The 19041-nt window shown below is 53.9% G+C and overlaps 2 protein-coding genes and 1 non-coding gene across 4 annotated transcripts; 1 reads left to right on the top strand and 2 right to left on the bottom strand.

Annotated features, from left to right (window-relative positions):
* Window positions 1-12: 12 nt before the first annotated feature.
* Window positions 13-11616, top strand: LOC132506295 (CREB-regulated transcription coactivator 1-like). Its single transcript, XM_060124816.1, has 6 exons — window positions 13-207; window positions 1014-1091; window positions 10469-10564; window positions 10891-10985; window positions 11211-11331; window positions 11416-11616. The coding sequence occupies exons 1-6, from the start codon at window positions 13-15 to the stop codon at window positions 11560-11562; spliced, it is 732 nt and encodes a 243-aa protein (XP_059980799.1). The 3' UTR covers window positions 11563-11616.
* TRNAK-UUU (transfer RNA lysine (anticodon UUU)) lies at window positions 3326-3397 on the bottom strand. The gene has a single exon. It is a non-coding gene; the product is annotated as a tRNA-Lys (tRNA).
* ABHD11 (abhydrolase domain containing 11) lies at window positions 11582-14037 on the bottom strand. 2 transcript variants are annotated; one of them, XM_060122764.1, is made up of 6 exons: window positions 13859-14037; window positions 13570-13705; window positions 12716-12889; window positions 12377-12547; window positions 12092-12273; window positions 11582-11872 (listed from the first exon to the last, which is right to left on the bottom strand). In XM_060122764.1, the coding sequence occupies exons 1-6, from the start codon at window positions 13972-13974 to the stop codon at window positions 11740-11742; spliced, it is 912 nt and encodes a 303-aa protein (XP_059978747.1). In that variant the 5' UTR covers window positions 13975-14037; the 3' UTR covers window positions 11582-11739. The 2 variants fall into 2 exon arrangements, with proteins under 2 accessions (XP_059978747.1, XP_059978748.1); XM_060122765.1 differs by lacking the exon at window positions 12092-12273.
* Window positions 14038-19041: the final 5004 nt, after the last annotated feature.

Below are 19041 nucleotides of genomic sequence, written 5' to 3'. Positions count from 1 at the left end.
TGTGAGCCCCGCATGCGCGGCGGCCGCCCCGCGGCTGCGCAGCGCCAGCCCGGCCCCGCCCCGGCCCCCGGGACCCCGGCCCAGCCCCCAGCCCCCAGCCCGGCCCCGCCCCTTGCCCGCCCCGCCCTGGCGGGTCCCAGCCTAGAGCCCAATTCTGGGACTCTGGCTCCCCGCTCCCACTGCCCACCCTCCCCCACACCCAATCAGGTCCTCCGAAGGGTCACAGCCCAGGGACCTCATCCCCCTGCGTTCTCGACGCCCGCCTGATCCCCGCCTGGGGTCGGTTCCCAGAGTCTCTGCTCCCTCCCGTCCTAACTCCGTCCTCCCTCCTCCCATCCCTCGACTCAGCCGCTCAGCATCCCTCCTTCTGGACCCTGGCTCTTCACCCCCAGGGCCCCTCATATCCCCGGGGATTTGCTAGAGGTTAGACCCCACCTCCCTCCTTAATTTTATTGCCTTGGGACCTCCAGCATCCCCCTCCAAAAGCCTCCTCGAGCCAAAACCCTCTAGAGTTCCAGCCTTTGAGCCCCTACCCTTCCTGCCTTCTCCCAGCGTCTCATTCAGACTCAGGCTCTGGCCCCTTCTTTCCCCAGGATTCCTCAGTTCACAGTCTGATGCTGAGTGACCACCACTTTTCCTTTAGTTTCCACTCTCAGCAAGATGCAGGCACCCCTCTATTTTGAGGGAAGGTGATCTAAGTTATAGCCCCATCTCTTTCCCCTTTCCCTGTATTCCCAGTCCTGCATCCCAGCCCCGGGCCTGAGATCCTACTTCCTAGCTAGAAGCTGGGAGTAGCTAAGCAGGGGCCGAGCTCCTCTGGACTAATGGGAAGGTCTTCTCAATACTGTGGAGGGGTGGTGGCTGGGGGCTAGTCAGTAGCAGATGCTTCTTTTCTGGTCCCTGCCAGCATCTTGTTGAGCGGCAGCCACACACACACACACCCAGCTGCCCCCTCTGTGCCCTGGCCCAGATGCTCTGACCTCAAGCCAAGCACTCCCCCTTCCCTTCCCCAGGGCTGCCAAGGTGTTGCTCTGGAGCTGGGCCAGCCCCCTGCTGATCAGTATGTCCAGGCCCAGCAGTTCTCCGAGACTGTGGGCACAGGTTAGCTGGCTGGCAGACAGGCTGGAGACACTGTTCCAGCCATCCCTCCTTCCCAGGAAAGTCTGGTCCAAGACTAGCTCAGACGTAACCTAGCATGAGAGGCAGCCACACCCCTTCCACTTGTCCAGACCTCAACCTTGAGTGTCCCACGGAGCAAGTGTTGGTGGTGCCCCATTTGACAGATGTGAGACCAGAACTCATCTGCTAGAGGGACTTGCCCAGGGTTACAGGGAACAGGTGGCAGGGAAGCTGCTGATTCCTGGTTCAGAGCACTTTCCTCTGTGCAGGGTGACTCAGTGGGGTGAGTCATGGGTGCAGCCCCAGAGCCCAGTGTCTGGCCCGGTGGGGAGAGGGCAGGAAGGGGAGACACAGCTGCTGCCCTTAGAGAATCCTGGTGTCATGCCAAGCATCACTTATTGAGATGAATATTAAATGGTAGCGTGAAAAATGAATAGAGAATGAATGTGTGCCCTTCAACTTAAACTGCCTTTCTGATACAGGTCTTACTCTCATTCATTCATTCATTCATCAAACATTACCTGGGAATGCACCTTCTGGGGATACTGTTCTGCACTTAAGGTGCTCCTAGAGTGGTGGGAGAGACAGACATGGTTTCAATACGTGAAGGATTCAGGGTGGCTTCCCAGAGCCGGTGACATTCAAGCTGGATATTGAAGGAGTGGCATTGCAGCAGGCAGTGGTGCAGGCATTCTAGACAGAAGGAGTGTGCCCAGACGCTGGGGTGAGGGTGGAGAGCAACTGGAGAACCTCAGGCGCCTGCTGCAGTGCTCAGGTATGGGGATGAGCGTGGGTGGGAGATGAGGCCAGTGAGGGAGACCTTGAACGTTAAACTTCATTGTGAAGACAAGGGTGGAGGCAATCAAGGGTTCGACTTTCATTCCCTTAATCAAAAAGCATATACTACGTGCTGACTATTCTAGACGTTAGGGACATGGCAGAAAACCAAAGTCCTTGCCCTCCATGGGTTCTAGTAGAGGAGAGAGATGACAAACAAGAAAATAACATACATGACGGTGATAATATATTATGAAGAAGATAAAGCAGGACAGAAGGAGTAAGGTGCCGGGTTTGAGGCAGGATTCCAGCTTTAAATCAGGTGGTCAAGGAGGGCCTTGCTGGGCTTCCCTGGTGGCGCAGTGGTTGAGAGTCCGCCTGCCGATGCAGGGGACACGGGTTCATGCCCCGGTCCGGGAAGATCCCACATGCCGCGGAGCGGCTGGGCCCGTGAGCCATGGCCGCTGAGCCTGCGCGTCCGGAGCCTGTGCTCTGCAACGGGAGAGGCCACAGCAGTGACAGGCTCGCGTACCGCAAAAAATAATAATAATAATAATAAAGGAGGTGAGGGGGGCTTCCCTGGTGGTGCAGTGGTTAAGAATCCACCTGCCAATGCAGGGGACATGGGTTCGAGCCCTGGCCCAGGAAGATCCCACATGCCACGGAGCAACTAAGCCCATGCACCACAACTACTGAGCCTGCGCTCTAGAGCCCGCATGCCACAACTACTGAAGCCCGCGCGCCTGGAGCCTGTGCTCCGCAACAAGAGAAGCCACCGCAATGAGAAGCCCGCGCATGGCAATGAAGAGTAACCGCCACTCGCCGCAACTAGAGAAAGCCCGCGCACAGCAATGAAGACCCAACGCAGCCAAAAATAAAATAAATTTAAAAAACCTTTTTTTCTAAATAAATAAATAAAGGAGGTGAGGGAGTGAGGCATGTAGGTCTCTGGGGGAGGAGCATTCTGGGCAGAGGAAACATCAGGTGCAATGACCAGGAGCAGGGAGTGTGCCTAGCATATCGGAGAGACAGCAAGGAGGTGAGGATGCCTGGAGTGTGGTGGGTGAAGAAGAGCTCCAAGGAGGTGAAGTCAGAGGACTCGAGGGAGGGGCGTTGGAATTGACTGTGTGTCCCTTGGCTTTGATTCTGAGGGTGATGGGAGCCCCCAGAGGGTTTTGAAGAGAGAAGGTACCTGATCCATCTTGGGCTTCAGCAGGATTGCTCTGATTGCTGAGTGGAGAACAGACGGAAGGGGACACGGGAGGAAGCAGGGACGTATTTAGGAAGTTGTTGTGATCACGCAGGCAGCTGGGCCAAAGGTGATACAATGGTGGTGATGAGAAGTGGTCACATCCTGGATACATTTTATTTTTATTTATTTTATTTTATTTTATTTTTTGGCCGTGCCACGTGGCTTGCAGGATCTTAGTTCCCCAACCAGGGATTGAACCTGGGCCACAGCAGTAAAAGTGCCGAGCCCTAACTACTGGACCACCAGGGAGCTCCCCTGGATACATTTTAAAGGTAGAGCCAACTGAGAGAAAGAGAGGCATCAAGGATGCCTGGAGTCAAGTTTTTTGCCCTGAATACATGGAAAGATGGTGTTGCCATTTGCAAAGATGGAGGAAAAACTAGAGAAGGAGCAGGTGGCAGGTGGGTGGCAGGTGGTAATAGGATTCGGGGTTTGGACCCTTAGGTTTGAGTGGCCCATTAGACGTCCCACCAGGGAGGGCAAGTAGGCCACTGCCCATAGGAATCTGGAATTTGTGGGAGAGGCCCAGGCTGGAAAAGGCCACCATAGATGGTCTTAAAGCAAGGGAAGAGGCTCATCTATAGCAGCATGGAGGCCAGCTGGAAGGCTGCTGCGTTGTCCAGGAGAGAGACTGGGACTGTGTGAACAAGAGCAGGACCCATCGGCTGGAGAGAAGGGTCAAAGGCATTCAACAGATTTATTTAAGGGAATTCTCTGGCAGTCCAGTAGCTATAGTTAGGACTCCGTGCTTCCACTGCAGGGGGCACGGGTTCGATCCCTGGTCAGGGAACGCAGATCCCACAAGCCATGTGGCCAAGAAAAAAAGAGAGAGAGAGAGAGAGAGAGAGAGAGAGATTTAATACGACTTTATTTCAATTATGAAAAGAATATGTTTGTTGTAAAACATTAAAACAGTGACAGAGGCTTCCCTGGTGGCAGTGGTTAAGAATCCGCCTGCCAATGCAGGGGATGCGGGTTCGAGCCCTGGTCCGGGAAGATCCCACATGCCGTGGAGCAACTAAGCCTGTGTACCACAACTACTGAGACTGCGCTCTAGAGACCACGAGCCACAACTACTGAGCCCACGTGCCACAACTACTGAAGCCTGCGCGCCTAGAGCCCGTGCTCCGCAACAAGAGAAGCCACCGCAATGAGAGGCCTGCGCACCGCAACAAAGAGTAGCCCCCGCTCGTTGCAACTAAAAGGAAAGCCCATGCGCAGCAACGAAGACCCAACGCAGCCAAAGAAAAAACAACAAATAAATAAATTTATTTAAAACAAAACCAAACAGTGACAGATATTATGAACTAGAAGCCACAGGCCCTGTGACTGACCACGTGCCGATAAGCACAGAACTGGCACCTGGGAGAGCGGTTCGACCAGGATGTGTACTATTTAAGGTTTCTGCCCTGACATCCAGAGGAGACAGGCAGACAGTCAATGAGGAGTTAGTGTGGCACACAGGCTGGAGACTTGGAAGGCAGCAGGAGCCTGGTTTGGGGTGGAAATGGAAGTTGTGGGCCACAGTCTAGGGAAGTGTGTGCATATGTGTGTGTCTGTGGGTGTGTGTCTGTGTCTATGGAAGAAGGTGAAGGGCTGAAGATGAAACTGACAGGTGAAGGATGGCCAGAGACAGAGGACCCAGAACCATGGCAGGAGCCAAAGTAGAAGCTGCTGCACAAGGTGCCAATGAGCACCCGAGCAGCCACCTCCCTGGGATCAGGGACCACTTGGCAGAGGTGGGGCATTTGACTTGGGGCTTAAAGGATGAGTAGGAGGTGACCAGGTGGAGAATGGGGGAAGGGCATTCTGGGGCAAAGCTGTGAACAAGGACATGGACAGTGAGAGAGCAGGGCTTCGTCCCTGTGGGAACCAGGCAGTCCCCACCACACACATCACTCCCATTCTTTAATGTGGTTAATTGATGGAGATTCAGTCCAGAGCAATGTTCTGTAGAGCCCTCTCCCCACTCTCGTTAAAGGGGCATCACTGTGCCCCAACACTGGCATTCTGCACCCCTCTACTTGTTCAGGTTTCCTTTTTTCCTTGAGGAGCGGGGAAATGCTGGTACCACAATATAGCTTTCCAGGTCCTTTGTGGTCTGGCCCTGCCTCTCTTCTTGGAGGCCACCTTCCCTCCCACCCTGTGAGCAGCCTTAATGCCTGACCTGCACATGCCTGGGGCCCTCTCCTCCCTCTTTTCTCCTCCTCCCCATGCAGCTGGCCAATGACTTCTAGTCCTTCCCCGCTAGCCATCACCTCCTCCAAGAATTTGTCTCTGACCACCCAAGAATGAGCTTTGGACTCCTTCTGCGTGGTCCCACAAAGTCCTGTATTTATCCCGACTATAGCACTATCATCCCGTGTGCATATAGTGTGTGTTAAGTGTCTGTCCCCTCATTAGATGGGGACACATAAAGGGAAGGAACGGGGTCATGTTCTTGTCGATTCCCCAGGGCTGGCACAGAAAGTGTGTTTGCAGACTGAGCTGTAAACACTTGGATGCTTGAATGAGGCGTGTTCCTATAAAGGAGCACTGAAGGAAAGGCTGGGCGTCTGGGAGCATCCTCGGCCCAGCACAGTTTGGAGTTTCCATCCCAACAGCTGGGAGGGTGGGAGTGGGGATCCCTAATATTGGGAACTGCTGCCACCTGCTGGGCAAGGCCGGTGTTGCCTTGCCCACGCCCTCACGGCTGAGCACCTGTGTGCCCAGGTGGGGATGATGACAGTCACTACCTGTCCTCCAGAAACTCCCGGGCTGGTGTGAGAGACACCCTGACAGTGACAAGACAATGATGTGGAAGTATATGGGCTTTCGGGGTCTGGAGGCGGAAGGGGAGGCAGCTTGTGTAGAATTCAGGAATTCTGTCCCCGGGGCAGAGTTGTGAGGGGCTCAGAGCAGGAAGGGCCAGCCAACCCAGGCTCCGAGGCTGGGGAGAGTGCGTGTCCGTGTGCGTGTGTGCGTGCGTGCGTGCGTGCGTGTGTGTTGTTGATGTTCTCCAGTTGTGGCTTTTCTGCTGCTTTCTGGCAGATTTACTCCCTCTTTCTCCTCCCCTGGGAAGTCTGGCCCTGGCCCATTATTGTACAAAGTGCTGGCCATTGTGTAAGGGTCACTCTTACTGTGACCCTATCAGGAAGGTCCTCCTTTAGTTCCATTTCACAGATGAGGACGATGAGGCTCAGAGAGGTAAACACAAACCAGGTACTGAAGGTTGGGTGACATGGTTTGTAAGCCACCTAGCCCTGCAAATCCAAGCTGTTTTGACCACAAAGTCCAGCCCTGCCCAGCAGGCAGCTCTCCTTCCCCCTTCCAGACTCCCTAACCCCAGCCCACCATCTTCTGGCTCAGTCTTGAGGCCTGGGCTCAGCCATCCTGGGGGTGCAGCAGAGGAGGGAGATACGGGCAGTAGGCAGCTGGGGAATGAGTCTCACTGCTCAGTGTGTGATATTTAAGGTATTTGTGATGGAATTGACTATATGCCTGAATACATTGCCCTCCTTTTCCCAATGAGAAGATTTTTAAGAAAGAAATTTGGCTCAATAGTCTAATTAAAACATTTAGGGGTACAAATGAAATAAGCGGCTCCCTAGTAATATTTAGTGAAAACATTTAAAATGGAAATACTTTAAATCACATATATTTACAAATAACTTTATTTCAAAACAATTCTTTTCCACGCTCACGGTTTGTGAAAGTTCATTCAAACCCTTCACTTGTATTTCTGCTTCTCATTGTCATGTCATGTGTCATCCCTAGCACCTCCTTTGAGTTCCCTAATACAGTTTTCTCGAATGTGTCATCTTCACTTGTGCTTGGAAATACAGAACTCTTTTTTTTTTTTTGGCTGCACTGCATGGCATGTGCAACTTCCCCGACCAGGGATTGAACCCGTGCCCCCTGAGGTGGAAGTGTGGAATCTTAATCACTGAACCATCAGGGGAACCCAGAGCTTTTTGAATCCATGAATGATGCTGTTGCTGGAAAAATTATTCCAAGTCATGAGAACGGTTATCTTTCATCTCAGTGGTAGGTTAATATTTGTGATCTCCCTAGGATAGTACAGAATTATATAAAATAGCAATCTCCTAGTCTTTTATCATTCTCTTGCCCTGCTTTCTTTTTCTTCACAGCACTTCTTACCATCTGGTATACTCATTTATTTATTGTTTATTGTCTATCTCCCTTCCCTAGAATGTGAGCTCCGGTGGTCAGGGAACTTTGTCTGTCATCTTGTTTTATGTCTGTCACTTGGAAACATGCCTGAAGCATAGTAGGTGCTCAATAAATATCTGTAGAATGAACGAATATAAAAGTCTTAGAAATGTTTGATAGCCCAGTGGCAGCCAGGACCATGCATGCAGATGGCACTGGTGTGGGATGGGAAGGCAGCCCTGCCAGACCCACCCCCATGTAAGGAGGGCATCTAAGTCAGGGGCAGCCTGTTGTCTCAGAGGATTAGCTACCTACAGGGAGACTGAACAAATTATAAAATATATTGAAGACAATTGGGGAAAAGGCAGTAAAAATCTGGAAAGGGGGAAAGCTAGGATGAACCCTGTGCCATTGGAATTTAAGGTCTGAATGGAAACTATTTTTCAATATATGGAAATTGTATTAGTTTGGGTTTTCGGAGAACCAGAACCAATAGGATAAATATAGAGAAAGAGACTTATTATGAGGGATTGACTCACGCAATTATGGAGGCTGAGAAGTCTCACAATCTGCTGTCTGCAAGCTGGAGACTTGGAAAGCAGGGTGGTGGAGTTCCAGACTCAGACAGAAGGCCTGAGAACCAGGGAGCTGTAATGGTGCAAGTTCAAGGGCAGGAGAAGACCAAGTCTAGCTCAACAGTCTGAAAGAGAGAATTCAACCTCGCTCTGCCTTTTTGTTCTATTCAGGCCCTCAATGAATTGGATCATACCCGCCCACATCAGGGAGGGCCACCTGCTTTACCCAGGCCACCAAGTCAAATGCTAACCTCTTCTGGAAACACCCTCACAGACACACCCAGAGGTAATATTTAACCAGGTATCTGGGCATCCAGTAGCTCAGTAAGGTTGACATATAAAATTAACCATCACACAGATAAAGGAATAAACATAGGTATAAATGTGTATGTTTATGTGTGTATATAAACATGTGTCTACTGAGCAGGCCTGGCAGTAGAGGTTACCCTAATTGCATTGAGCACAACTAACACCCAGATCTCGGTTTCTAAATATTATTCTCCAGCAAAAAGAAACAGGTATTCTTGTTGAAATGGCTAATTCTAGGGCTGGGGCAGGGAAAAACAAGATGAACCTGGAATATCTTATTGAGCCAGAAAAGAATGGACGTGTCCAAAGAATGATGCAACACATCAAAATGACAAGAGGTCAGCAAGGGGCACCCGTTGACCAATCCTGGGACAATTTAAGCATCAAAATAAATGATAGGAATGGATTATAACCTATGGAATAAAATAGGAAATCACAAGTTCATCTGATAAATAAGTAAATGAATAAATAAATGGGGGTGAAGAAAAAGTTTTTTATAATAGAAGGCCGACTAATAAATGTAGAAGAAATGATAAAATTGGAAAATCACCATTTGCAAACCATTGTATTAATAATTAATTCAGGCAAGAAATATCAATGGATGCTGAAACCTATGGGTGAAAGTGGGATGAAGAAAAGGGTGTTTCATAGTCTTAAAGTACCTCCCTTCCCCAATACCTACTAATTATGATCAAGTGATCAACATTACCAGCACCAGGCGTCATGGTTCCAAATGATACTGAATACAAGAACACAGCATCAGGAGTTCCCTGGCGGTCCAGTGATTAGGACTCAGCGCTTTCACTGCCATGGCCTGGGTTCAATCCCTGGTCAGGGAACTAAGATCCCGCAAGCTGTGCAGCATGGCCAAAAAAAAAAAAAAAAAAAAAAAAAAAGCACAGCATCGTTTTTGTGATATTTCTGCCCAAAATATGTAACAGTGGTCTAATTGTGAGAAAGAAATGGACAAACCCAAATTGAAGGACAGTCTACAAAATAAGTTCCCTGTGATTTTCAAACATGTCAAGGTCAAAATTCAAAGAAAGGCTGCAAATTGTTCTAAATTGAGGGAGACCAGAGAGATGTGACAACTGGGTGCGATGTTTGATACCATATTAGTTTTTTTAACCCTAAAAGGATATATATATATATATATATATATATATATATATTGACATTGAAGAGCAGTTTGAAATTGCTTCAAAGTAAAAAGTTAAGATAAAAGAAATGCCTGGCATGAGTGTTAGACCTTTCTGGCTGACTCCTGCTGGCCTGCGGGATTCATTATTGGACAAGCTCCTGTGGAACCCCCGTGACTGGATGTGAGGGGTCTTTGTGCTCCCACTGTCCCTGGACTCCCTGACACCCTTTTCTGATTATATCTGTGCTTCATCCCTGCTAGCCCCAGAGATCCGAGAGCAGAGGTCCTGTCTGGATCATGACATACAGCAGCCTCCAGAAACACAATGAATGAATCTCCTCCACAAAAGGGGTTTTTGGGGGTACAGCTCAATTCCACCTCTTCACCTGGGTTCAACCAAAGAAACTGGAGTCTGGCTGTTAGAGGTGCACCTGGTTGAGTGGGACCCAGACAAACCAGGAGTCATGTCTGCAGGGAGCTTCCTGGGGGGTCTTGGAGGAAGTATGTACTATTTAGAGTGGGGTTGAGGGTCTAATCCCCAAGATGGAACCTTGCTGCAAAGGCCTCTCAATGGGGAGGCCCTCTTACACGTTTGAGGTTACTTGTGCTCTCAATGGTCACATCGAGGGGGGGTGTGGGATACTGAGATTCTGAGACTTCCCCTGCCCGTCCCCCCTCAGAGCACAGCACCTCCACCCACACTCCAGGATCAGAATGTTGGGAATACTGGAGGAATAATGAACACTATTGTGGGAATACTGGAGGATATTGCTAGGGGGGATGGACGGTTCAATGTGTTAGGAGGCATTTGCCAGGAACGGTTAAACTTTTGCCCTTCTGTTTTCTGCTGAGCTAAGGTTATGGTTGTATGTGTGGTGATGCCACTCAAGCTTCCAAGATGCCAACTCCTCAGCATGGGGGACTGGGGCACCTGTCTCTCAGCGTTGACGTCATCCGGCTCTCACTCCTTTCTTATCTCCTGATGTGAGTAGTGCGCCCCCTTGAGGTGAGGGGCACGCATGCCTGGACAAGGAATGGGTGAAGAAACTCTGGGTCTGGCTGGAGGGTTCCAGGATCCGGGAGTGGAGGCAGGGGCATGGTCAGCCTACCCGGGGCGGAGCCTCACAGGGAGTGCCTTGACAGGAAGGGAGGGCAAAGGGCCACGTCCTCCGCCTGCCCCACCCTGCTGACAAGAGTCCCAGTCACCAGGCCACCCTCTCAGTCTGGGGCCCTCGAGGGGTAAGTGTCCTTCTGAAGCCACCTTGTCTCTTTCCTGGGGATCAGGTGAGAATTCCTTTCCTCTTATGGGGTGGAGGGGGGCGGTCCAAACACCCTGCCCCCTCTGCTTTCCTTTAGGTGGGAAGGGGCCACACCTACTAACCCCTCAGCATGATGCAGTCCCCTGCCCACGAGACCGGGGCACTGGGGGGCAGGTACAGAACGTCTCAGACCCTTACCCTCCTGACATCAGCCTCAGGGCCAAGGCCAGGGCGGAAAAGCCAAGTGGGGCACCTCATCCAGGCAAGCCACAAACCACTACTGCCTCCTCTGTCACCCTACCACAGAGCCCAGAATCCCAAGTGGCTGGAGCGCTGGGGGACACCCAGACAGAGCCCTCGCTGGACCAGGTCCTCCGGGAGCGGGATGAAGCCATTGCCAAGTGAGAGGAAGCTGCTTGTGGGGGATGGGAGGGTGGTGGCTGGCTCACCCTCAGGCTCTGTCCTGCCAGGAGGGGAAGGGGGGACATCAGGCATTCCTGGAAGAAAAGCCACACAAATACCCACTCTGTCACAAGGCGGGGGCTGTGGCCATACTTGTCCACCCCCAGGGCCCAGAACCAGATCTGCAGGCTCTGACGCCCAGGCTGCTCTCTCTGCCCCCTCAGGAAACGGGCAGTGGAGGCTGAGCTGGACATATTCAAAGCCAAGTTGCGAGCTGTGGAGGCCCAGCTGCTGGAAGTTCTGGAGGAGAAGCTGAGACTGAAGCAGGAGGTGGAGGCCTGGGAGGTAGGGTGGACCTGCCGGCCGGGCCCAGGGGGCTGGGCCAGACGGGCACAAGCCTGGCCCCTGAACCTGCTCTCCTGCCCCCAGGATGACATGCAGTGGATGGTGAGGCAGCAGGTCGAGAGTCAGCTGCAGAGAGAGTCCAGGGGCGCTCTGGGAGCCCCCATGGACCCTGGAACTGCCAGGACCCCCTGGGTCAGATTCCCCCTGCGTTGGTGGGGACGTTGGCGGTGAGAGAGCTCAGCCCAAGACCTTGGGAAGAGTAACTTTATTCATTAAAGTTTAAGGTCTGACACACCCCCGACGCATCCTTGTGCCCTCTCAGTGCCCACCTGAGTCCTTCTGTGCAGAAACAAGGAGCAGCCCGCAGGGCCTTGAAGCCTGGGGTTTTGTGTCCCCTTCTGGCCTTTCTTAGGCCAGGAAGTCTCGGACTGCAGCCATGAAGTCCTGCGGGCAGTCGCTGTGGACCCAGTGGCTAGCGTTAGGCACGGTCTGCATCTGGGCCCGAGGGAAGAGCCGTCTAATCTCAGGGTGGTGGCTGGGACTGTCCGCCGGAGAGAAGGCCACCGAGAGGGAGTGAAAGTAGGAAGATGGAGAGAGGAGAGAAGTGGAGGCCAAGTGGGGAGGGATGGGGAGCCACGTGAGTCCACCTGCCTAGTGGTGTTTCTGGGTTTTCAGGCACCCCCTGCCCACACCCCAGCCCTCCCCAGGCTGGGGGCTGGATAAGTCAGGTATGCCCCTCCCACCACCCAGCCTGGCTTACAGCACGAATTGAGAGTTTCCACCCAGGAGGAAGAGGGATGGCCCAGAATAGGTTTCTCGTCGTGGTGGGAAGTTCAAGATCTTGTCCAAGTGCTGGGCCAAGGCATCCAAGTTCACCCTCCACATAAAGCGCCCGTCCACCTCCACCAGGTTGGTGAGCAGGAACTGCCGCATACTTATGCTCTGTGGGGGTCCAGCAGTTGCGGGTGGGAGGGACTCCTTGTGAGGCCTGGGGCCGCCACTCTTCCTTTGCCCACAACACCATACAGGGGCTTGGGTGTATTACCTGGATAACACAGCTGAGCTTCTCATCCACCAGTTTTCGGGCACCAGAGAGGGACACCTCATCCGGGATGTCTATGGCCCTCATGGCTGCCACGTAGTTTGGAAAGTTCAAGCTGGACGGGCTCTCCACTGGGCTGATGTCCACGGCAATCAAGCGCTCCACCAGCTCTGGCTGTGGGAGAGAATCAGACTGGGGACCTTAGGGCAGGCATAGCAGGTCTCAGGCCTAGTTCCTGGATCCTGAACTTGGCCATCCAAGGCTCACTGGAGTTCCAGGTTGCCTGCTGGGCACGCAGGGTCTACAGTGGATGGGAAGAAGCCCTGGATAGAGACGGCTCACCCTCTGAAGTGCGAGCAGCATGGCTGTCCTGCCTCCCATGCTGTGGCCAATGAGGACGCAGGGCACCAGGCCCAGCTGGGGCAGGAGATCCTGCAGATCCTGGCTCATGGCCTCGTAGCTCATGTCTGGGCTGTGGGGGCTGTCACCATGGTTCCGAGCATCCACTGTCAGCACCTGGAGAGTGGGCGAGGCGGGCAGCTCTGGCATCCACATTCAGGGCATAGCCAAAAGCCTGGCAGATCTGCAGGCTGAGGGAGGTGGAGAGCCTGGGGTGGTGGGGAGATCCAGAAGGGGAAGAAGGGCCCGAAAGGTGAGAAGGCCCAGTTCTCAGACCTTGGAGGCCCAGATGACGAACCTGGAGCCACTGTGCCAGAAGGCCCCAGGAGTGTGACCGCGTCTCTGGAGGTATGGCCTAGCTGGGCGGCAACTCCGGAGAAAGCAGACACCAAGAATTGGCAACAGCTGGAGCACAGCAGGACGGGCTGCTGTACGAGGTGGAACGCCCCCTGTCATCCCTGGTGAACAAGCAGGGTCTGGCCCCCTTAGGGGGTAGGGTATTGGTGCTTAGGCATCTGACAGCAGAGCCTAGGTTAGGGTGCAGCACTTAGACCTGTAACACGAATGAAGGACTGGATGGGTGAAAGCACGAGGGAATAAATGGGGTTCATCTAGGGCCTGGGTCTGCCCTGGGGCCTCCAGCCTTAGAAGGTCAATCTCTTCTTTAATTTCTGCCGAGAAGGACCTGCCACTCGCAGCGCTGAGGACAGAGAAGCTGGCCACACCTCGGCCTCCTCTAGGGCCCCGCCCACCAAGGCCCCACCTCCCTCGGGTCCCCACCTGTCCCGGAAGCTCACCCTCCGGCCTGTCTGCTGGGCCAGGGCCTTGGAGATGGAGTTGAAGTTGGTTTTGCAGCCGAAGAGCCCATGCAGAAAGACGAGGGGCGGGCGGGTTGCCTCCCCGTCCAGAAGTCTGTAGGAAAGCGGCACCGGCCTGGCGGGAGGAGCAAGGGTAGGGGAAGGGCCTGAGCCGGCTGGCGAAGCGGCCTGGCAGAGGGCGGGCCCAAGCGGAGGAAGTGGAGCCATCTGGGTTGGACTGGAGGGGGAGGGGCGAAGGACGAACTTGCACCTGACACCCTTGACTGACCTCGGCTCGGTGCCGCCTTGGCTGCTGCTGGGTGCGACAGGCACTCTGGAGAAGCTGGGACTGGAGGGGCCGAGGCCCCTATGGGGGAGCCTCCAGGCACTGGCCCAGCGGAGCATCTCCCGGATCTCCTTCCCGGCGCGCACCTCGTGGTGTCCCCCGGCTCCGCCTCGCTCGGAGCCCCGCCCAATTCCGACTGGAGCTCCGCCTTCTCCCCGCCCCCTATCGCGGAGCGCCCCTCCTTCGCTCACGTTTCCTTACGTAATCCCGGAAAACTGTCCCCCCCCAGGCTCCGCCCCTTGCGTCACTACGAAACCCTGTGGGCACCACGCCCACAGGCGAGAGCACCGTACCTGGCCACGCCCTGGGCGGAGCCAACCAATACCCTGGCCCCGCCCTGCTAAGCTCCGCCCGGCCCCTCCCCGCGCAGAATTCTTGCGGGGAGTCGGAGCCTGAGTTTTGGGAATCACGTTCCCGCAGCTCGTGACGTGCTGGGTTTGGGGCTTGAACCCTCGCCGCGGGGCAGATCCTTGCCAAGCCGAGGAGGCGCTGCCTGGGCCCGCTGCGGACCCCGCACCTGGCCTGCTCCGGATGCTGTATTTTCTGTGCCGCTGGCGGTCGCAGGCGAGGGGCGCCATGAGTGGCTCCTGTCGTCGAGGCGTAAGCTTGGAGGCGCCGTGCTCTATAGCTGGGGGCCCAGGCAGGCTGGATGGAGCACCTCTTACTAATCCTGAAGTCTACTCTAGAAAGAGCTAGGAAAGACTCTAGAGGTCATTTCCAACCCGCCCTTCGACCCCCGCTCCCGCCCTTTACTGATGAGGAAACTGAGGCAAATAACTTTTACAAGCGGTATAACGTAACCTCTGGTCTGCGAGTCAAGGTGGGAGGCCAGGTGTTTGTACTAAAGGGGGCATTTGCTGCACTGAGCTGAAATGGTTCAGATCTGCTCACCCCGCCCCCCATTTACCAGCAGAGAAATAAATAAGACCTTTATTTCCCACCCCCCTCAGCACATCGTGCAGGGAAGTCGCCTCCTTTTGGAGCACTGACTGGCTGCCATCTTCTCTGACCAGTCTGGGGTAGTGGTGGCAGTGGCGACATTGTCTCAGGTCTCAGCTGGCTTCCACAGCAGTCCAGCCTTCAGCAGCTGCAAGAGTAGCTGCTCTTTCTACAGCATTCTTCTGCTCAGAAACGGTCAGGGGGAATTTCCTGGTGATCCAGTGGTTAGGACTCCGTCCTCTCACTGCTGAGGGCTCGAGTTCAATCCCTGGTCGGGGAACTAAGATCCCACAAGCTGCGCAGTGCCAGGCACCCCCAAGGACTATACTGCACACCTCCCTTCAGGTCCTTTCCCACACCACTTCCCACTGGGATGCTGTGTCCACTTTCCAGATAGCCAGTTGCCCAAGTCCTCCATGTCTTTTAAGGTCCAGGATAACTGCCACCTCTTCCTCAAGCCTTCCCAGCTTTTCCCAGTTGAAACTAATCTCTTCCACCTCACGTTCTCAAAACATTTGTCAGAGTCTGGACTCCTATGTGTCCACCATAGGCTGGGGGCTCCTGAAGGACCTGGGTCATGTTTTGTTCATCTGGCGCAAAGTGCAATAGTAATTTTACTGAATGATTATGGAGAGATTCAAGCACTAGCTGAGGCTTAGGTGTAGGCTCAGCTGGTAGCTGGGTCAGTGCCCCCTCCAGGACATGGCACCTGGGCTAGCCAGGGATCCACTGGCTTCTCCCCCACCTCCTTAGGACAAGCCTGATGGAGTCAGTACAGTAGGATGCATCCTAACTCCATGGCCTCATAAATGCCTTGCCTAATGAAGTGGCCCCCATCTTGAGCCAGCCTGGTGATGGGCAGGTGTTTTGTTCTAATCTGAGGAGGACTTTGAGATCGCTGGGGACTCTAAACACACCAGGTGGTGGGATCATTTGTTGCCAGCATAGTCAATAGGGGCATGATGAGAACATCTGAGCTCTGGAGGGGGGTTGGTCCAAGGCCTGGGAGGGGTCCTTGAAGGAGATCAGGTAGGAAGTTTTTCTAGAACTGGTGGATAAAGGGGAAGAGGGTTGATGTCATGGTGGTGATTCAGAAGAGTAGCATTTCAAAGGTGGTTTCAGGTGGTCCCCCATCCCCACCCCAGCCTACTGTCTAACTGGGTAACCTGAGCCCGGCCCACAACCCTTGACCATCTGCCCCCAGTCAGAGTCCTGGGTCTAGGGGCAGAAGCAGTCTTGAGACGTTTCTGAGTCCTGGGCCCCAGCTGTGTCACGTGGCCGGTCAGGACCTGGCTGGCTGGCAAGCAGAAAAACCAGTTGGCTTGAGGTTTTCACTTAACACTCCAGAATAAGCAGTGGGACCAGGAGAGGGGTTGTTGTTACCTTGGAAGGACTCTGGTGATGGGGTGTTGGGCAGGGGTAAACCTTAGGGCCGTCCACCCCTCCCATCTTGTCAGGAACAGGCCAGTGGCCTCGCTGGTGGTTGGTGAGGGTCTCCTTCTTGGGGGGTGTCAAGCCCCTGATATGCTGAGGTTGATGTAGGGGGAGAAACGGGGCACAGAATGAAGACGCTCGACCTCGGTGATCGACTCTCCACTTCCGCATCTCTGTTCCCAGCCGTCCAAACTGGGAAGGTGTTAGCATCCTTATTTCACTGCTGAGAAAATGGAGATTTGGGAGGTGAAGTCACCCAGCTCCAATCATGCAGCCCCCGTGTGGCGCAACCCGAAGTCCTTGCCCGGCTGTGTGACTCCTAGTGCAGTGCTCCGAGTATTTCGTCACCGCCCTTCTGGCTGGGGACTGACAGCCAAGGGGGTGTGGCCTGCGGCCGCAGGAACACTGCACCCTGGTGGCGGCGGCGTTGAATGGGTTAAGATAGGGAGGTGGCGGGTGTCCCTTAACCGCACCTGGCTCAGTATCGGTCACGTGGCCAGGGTTTCACCTGCCCCGCTGAGCAGGGACAATCAGGCTGCTTGTTTCTGCGATTGGTCACCATGGTGACAGGAGGGCGCCTGGGGAGGTCATCAGGGCAAATTCCTGCCCGCCGCCAGGTGGGGCAGGGGTGTCGGTCAGGCGGGTGTCACCGGGGCTCCTGGAAGACCCCTCGAGGTTTCCCTTGGGGCTGTCCCCGTGGCCCCCCTCAAGTGACTCCCATCCAGCATCCTCCCATAGCACCCCACCCCCAACCCAACTTCTCTCTTACCAGATTTTGAACCTGAGTTTATTAAACTGCCAAGACTTTCGTATGCATTATCTTGTTTAATCAGCACAGCAGCCTGTTCTGCGTGGGAGCGGTGGTAATCCCCTGTGCCTCCCCCGACTCAGGGAACACTTTGAGAACATTTGCTCCTGCCTTCTTTCACTCAACAATCAACAGATTTTCTTGGGGCCTCATGCCTTTCTAGACACAGGCACCTTTCTAGACACAGCCAGTGAACAAAACAACAGACTAACGAGCCACACAACAGTGGGTGGTGTGGAGTATTTACTTTCTTCGGAGCAGGTTGGGGAGGCTCATGGGGACCCCCTGTAGAAGACAGAGACTGCGCGTGATCATCCTCTAGCCCCGGTGTCCAGAACGCCTCTGGGGACCATTTCTGCCACCTCCAGGCCTTACCTGTACCTCCTCCCCTCCAAGCTCCCCACCAGACCCACAGATCCTCCAATTCCTGCTTTCACCTACTTGCTCCTCTGCCCCAGAACCCCCGACAGGCCCTGCTAACTTTTTTTTATTTTATTTTATTTTTTTTTTTGCGGTACGCGGGCCTCTCACCGTCGTGGCCTCTCCCGTTGCAGAACACAGGCTGCGGATGCGCAGGCTCAGAGGCCATGGCTCACGGGCCTAGCCACTCTGCGGCATGTGGGATCTTCCCGGACCGGGGCACGAACCCGTGTCCCCTGCATCGACAGGCAGACTCTCAACCACTGCGCCACCAGGGAAGCCCGAGTCTGTGTATTTTGAAACCCAGCAGCCTTCACTCCCCTTGAGAAACAGCAGCCTGCAGGTTGCACACCAGCCCCCTCTGCCTGCATTTTGGAGCCTTCATTTACTGAGCGCTATGTGCCGGGCACAGGGGATGCAGGGGTGAGCCCAGATCAATTCACAGATCTGACAGTCTGCTGGGGAAGATACGAATGGATGTGTGATCACACACCCAGTAAATATGCAAAGGAAAGTGAGAGCATAAAACCGAGGAATATGACTGGCCCTGCAGAAGTGATGCTTGAATGGAGATCTGAAGGATGAGTAGGAATCGACCAGGTGAGGGGGTTACAGTGGAGGAGGGTGTTCCAGAAGTTGGCACACCATGTTCAATGACAAAGCCATCCCATTTCTCAAGGCAGAATCAGGAGTCATTTCTGATGCCTCCTTCCTTACCTCCTCCACCCCCATCCAATCCCTCACCTAGTTCTGTTGACCTTTATCTCCCAAACAGTGATATCCATCCACTTCTGTCCATCTCCACAGCCCCATCTCGCCCCTCCATCACCACCTTCTCACTGGACCTGTTCATTTTGGCCCTTCTAGTATTTTCCCTACATAGTAGGCAGCTTGATCTTTTCCAAACATCTAATATATTTCTATGTTATTCTAGTTTGTTCCTTTTTACATTTTCCTATTTTTCTGTGCTCTGGGTTCTGTGTTCAATGCTCCTGGCGATGCATGTGGCAGACCAAAGAGTAGAAAAGCTGGTTTTTGTGTTTCAAAAGCTGAAGCCCAGAGGGGAAGAGGAAGCCTCAGTAGAGATAAGTGTTTGGGCCAAGAATGGGAGGGGTCTGCCACTTACTTCTTGGCAGGGTCCCCAGAAAGGAATGGCTCATGGGCTTACTAGGCAGGCAGGATCATAGGCAGCTTGTAAAATTGTTCCCAGCTCTGAGCCCAAAGCAGACACAGTACAAACCACAGGACCAAAGGGACCATGGAGACAAGATGGTGGTGCCTCAGCAGTGAGCACTGTTGCCTGAGGGCTGGATACTGTCCAACTTCACCCTTCCCCCAGCCTCCTCCCTCATCTCCCCCCTCCAACACATCCCCAGCAAATTTGGCCCTGCTGAATGTCCTGGAATTGTGGCCCAGCCACTGCCTCAGCAGAATGGAGCATCAAGGAAATAATGTTATTGCATGGCTCAGTTTATGAACTGAGGTAATTGCCACAATGCCATATACACGGACTTTCTTTATAAAT

Source organism: Lagenorhynchus albirostris, chromosome 15 (assembly GCF_949774975.1).
Source record: "Lagenorhynchus albirostris chromosome 15, mLagAlb1.1, whole genome shotgun sequence".
Taxonomy (NCBI): domain Eukaryota; kingdom Metazoa; phylum Chordata; class Mammalia; order Artiodactyla; family Delphinidae; genus Lagenorhynchus; species Lagenorhynchus albirostris.
The sequence above is the reverse complement of the archived record's forward strand: the minus strand, read 5'-3'. Positions and strand labels throughout refer to the sequence as shown.

Excerpts from the sequence above, each read along its gene's own strand:
- LOC132506295 (XM_060124816.1), top strand. The coding sequence starts at position 13 with ATGCGCGGCGGCCGCCCCGCGGCTGCGCAGCGCCAGCCCGGCCCCGCC. Across the intron at positions 10,986-11,210 it reads CGGGATGAAGCCATTGCCAA|GAAACGGGCAGTGGAGGCTG; the intron begins GTGAGAGGAAGC and ends CTGCCCCCTCAG. Across the intron at positions 11,332-11,415 it reads AGGAGGTGGAGGCCTGGGAG|GATGACATGCAGTGGATGGT; the intron begins GTAGGGTGGACC and ends TCCTGCCCCCAG.
- ABHD11 (XM_060122764.1), bottom strand. The coding sequence starts at position 13,974 with ATGCTCCGCTGGGCCAGTGCCTGGAGGCTCCCCCATAGGGGCCTCGGC. Across the intron at positions 13,706-13,858 it reads CAAGGCGGCACCGAGCCGAG|GCCGGTGCCGCTTTCCTACA; the intron begins GTCAGTCAAGGG and ends TCCTCCCGCCAG. Across the intron at positions 12,548-12,715 it reads TGCTGCTCGCACTTCAGAGG|CCAGAGCTGGTGGAGCGCTT; the intron begins GTGAGCCGTCTC and ends TCTCTCCCACAG.